The following is a 3056-nucleotide window of genomic DNA, read 5'->3' as shown; positions in this document are numbered from 1 at the left end:
TCTCACCATGATAATATCCGTTTTCTTGGGGAAAAGTTGGCTCCTTTCCAACATGGGAATTGCATCATAGATCAGATCTATGGTCCATCTAGTCCACAATCCTCTCTCTGACAGTGGCATCACCAGGTGCTGCAATGGAAGGTGTAAGAAACCCAGCACCGTGTGGATGGGGGAATGACCTGACCATCATGAGGGTGTCACCCTTAACGCCTAATAGCTAGAGATTGGCTTGTGCCCTGAAACACAGGGGCAGATAGGATTTCCCAAATATTTATTTAGCTGTAACTGTTATAACTGAATAGTCTCGCTATCCATGTAAATGTCCAAACCATTCCTGATTCTTGCTTAGCTCAAGGCCTCAACTATGTCTTGTGGCCATGAGTTCCTCGGGCTAATTAAGCATGGAGTGATGAAAACACACTTTTTATCAAGTTTTGAATTTGCCATGTTTCAGTGTAATTGAATGTCTTCTTGATTGTGTGTTACGGGACAGGGAGAACACATTCTCCATCTACTCTCTGCCAGTCAGTATTTTATAGATTTTTCTCATATGTCCTCCTATTCATCTCCTTTGTAAGGTAACAATCCCAGTCTTTTCAACCTCCATATGAGAGTTTCCCTGGACCCTTGATCATTCTCGTTGTCCTTGCCCCAAACCCTCTAGTTCTGCAATATCCTATGTGAGAGGGGTGCTCAATATTACACAGAGGAGTCCAGAGGTGGGTGAAACATAGTGACTGATTTCATTACACTGTATTTACTGTAGGATTCTCCATCCCATTTCTCCTGGATTCCAACATTTTCCTTAGTTTCTGGTCATGCTAACACTATGAGTAAAATTTCACAGGTTTGTGTACTGTGATGTCCAGATCCCTCTCCTGAGTTCATACAGTTAAATTAGAACCTTGTAAGATATTTGTGGAGTTGAAGTTTTTCCTCAGTGGGCATACATGTTGCAGTTATTGACATCAAAGTTCATCTGCCCATTCACCTGGCTTGGTTAGCTCTCTCTGAGAACTTCTCTGGACTTAACTCTGACCTCAATAATCTGGTGCCATCCGTAAATGCTGCCACCTCACTGCTTGCGCCCTTTCTAGATTGCTGATAAGTACAACATATTTACTGTACTAATTACAACATGTGTAATCCCCATCACTGTACTTCTCTCCCGTCACAGACACCTGGAGCATTTCTGAGCCTCACTGCCGCATTGACCACCTCATGGCAGCTCTCAACCTCACCCCCTCTGACCCTTCAACATTCATCCTAATGGGCATCCCTGGTCTGGAAGATTCCCATGTCCTGATTTCCATCCCTTTGTCTATGTTCTACATTGCGGGCCTATTGGGAAATTTCATGGTTCTGTTTGTTGTAGGGAAAGAGAAGTCCCTGCACAAGCCGATGTACCTGCTGCTCTGCATGCTGGCGCTCACAGATATCGGCACATCTACCTCTGTCATACCAAAGGCACTGTGCATATTTTGGTTCAATTTGAAAAGCATTACTGTGGGTGGCTGCCTCACACAGATGTTCTTCCTTCATGCGGTTTCTGTGATGCACTCAGGTGTCCTTGTGACAATGGCCTTCGATCGCTATGTTGCCATATGTAACCCCCTGAGATACACCACCATCCTCACTAACACACGAATAGCTAAGCTAGGGCTCGTGGGTTTGATAAGAGCTGTTGTCTTCGTTCTGCCTGCTCCTCTGCTCCTGAGCGGGCAGCCGTTCTGTGCCAACCGCATTATCCCGCACATGCACTGTGACCACATGGCTGTGGCGAAGATGTCGTGTGGGGATATCACAGTCAACAGGACGTACAGCTTGGTGATAGTGTTTGTAGTCGTTGTGTTAGACCTGACCCTCATTGCCGTCTCCTATGGTCTGATCATTAAGGCTGTCTTCAGAATCTCCCATAAGGAAGCCCACCAGAAAGCCCTCAACACTTGCACAGCCCACATCTGTGTGATACTGACCTCCTGTACTACCTTGCTCTTCTCTAGCCTGACATATGAGTTCGGTCAGGGCATCGCTCCCCATGTTAACATCATCTTGTCCAACCTCTATTTTCTCATCCCCCACATGCTGAACCCTATTATTTATGGGGCCAAAACCAAAGAGCTTCGTGACAAAGTGGTCAAATACATCTGCAGAATGTAATCACCAGGGGCCTTGGATTTTAATCGTGTCTGACAAGAGGGGGAAAGGATATCTCCTCATTACTCAAGGGTTCTCTGTCGAAGTTTGGCCGAGCTCAGCATTGTGGAAGTTCACAGCCTCAGAAATTCCTCACACCTAATGTATTATCTCTCCATCACCAAGCACTGCTCTCTCCATTGCTGAGTTCCCTCTATCTGACCATCACCTGATCTCTTTCAGCATCACTTGTCAGCCCCCAATCCTAGATACCCTCTCATTCAGACTTTCTATGACTTACAGACCACAAGAAGATACTGCAGTTTTCTGAAGCAAGGTGGTTTTCCATTAGTCCCTGTGTGACAAATGGAAGCTACTGTTTTTGATAGCCAAGACAAATAAACAAACTAAAAATGCTGAACTTCTTTATCATATATGCAGTGATCTCGTGAACAAATTTGCCTGAGTTTGTAGGTCAAATAATTCAGGAAGCCTAGATGATAAAGCGAGCGTTTCAGTTTGAAAGTGCTAATTTACAAAAGCTGTGGCAGGAATTGAGGAGATCTTACTAAAGCTTATTGGTGATAGATGTGAAACTGCGTTTTGAAAATGAGACCGCTGTGCTAAACTACAACAGCACCTTTGTGTCAAATTACTTACTGCTTTGCACAGTCGATTTTGGCGTCACTTTGAGGTGGACCTTTCAAAACACACACTACCATTGCTGTTCTCAAAGATGTCAAGAGTAAGTGTCAAGATTTCATCTTGGAGTTTGTGAAACAGATGAAACAGGGATTGCCACTAAACATCATGGTGATTGAATCGCTTGCAAGACTAAATCCTTCATGACCTGGATTAGGCAATCTCTCATTTTTGCCATTGTTTTGTGGAGACCTTGGACAGTTGGAGCAGCAGTGGAG

The 3056-nt window shown here is 44.6% G+C and overlaps 1 protein-coding gene across 1 annotated transcript; it reads left to right on the top strand.

The window, feature by feature from the left end:
- The first annotated feature begins 1221 nt into the window (after positions 1-1221).
- LOC120391198 (putative olfactory receptor 52P1) lies at positions 1222-2160 on the top strand. Its single transcript, XM_039514671.1, has one exon. It carries the CDS (start codon positions 1222-1224, stop codon positions 2158-2160), a length of 939 nt encoding a protein of 312 aa, XP_039370605.1.
- The last annotated feature ends 896 nt before the right edge of the window (positions 2161-3056 follow it).

The sequence above is a fragment of the Mauremys reevesii genome, linkage group 1, assembly GCF_016161935.1.
Source record: "Mauremys reevesii isolate NIE-2019 linkage group 1, ASM1616193v1, whole genome shotgun sequence".
NCBI lineage: Eukaryota > Metazoa > Chordata > Testudines > Geoemydidae > Mauremys > Mauremys reevesii.
The sequence above is the reverse complement of the archived record's forward strand: the minus strand, read 5'-3'. Positions and strand labels throughout refer to the sequence as shown.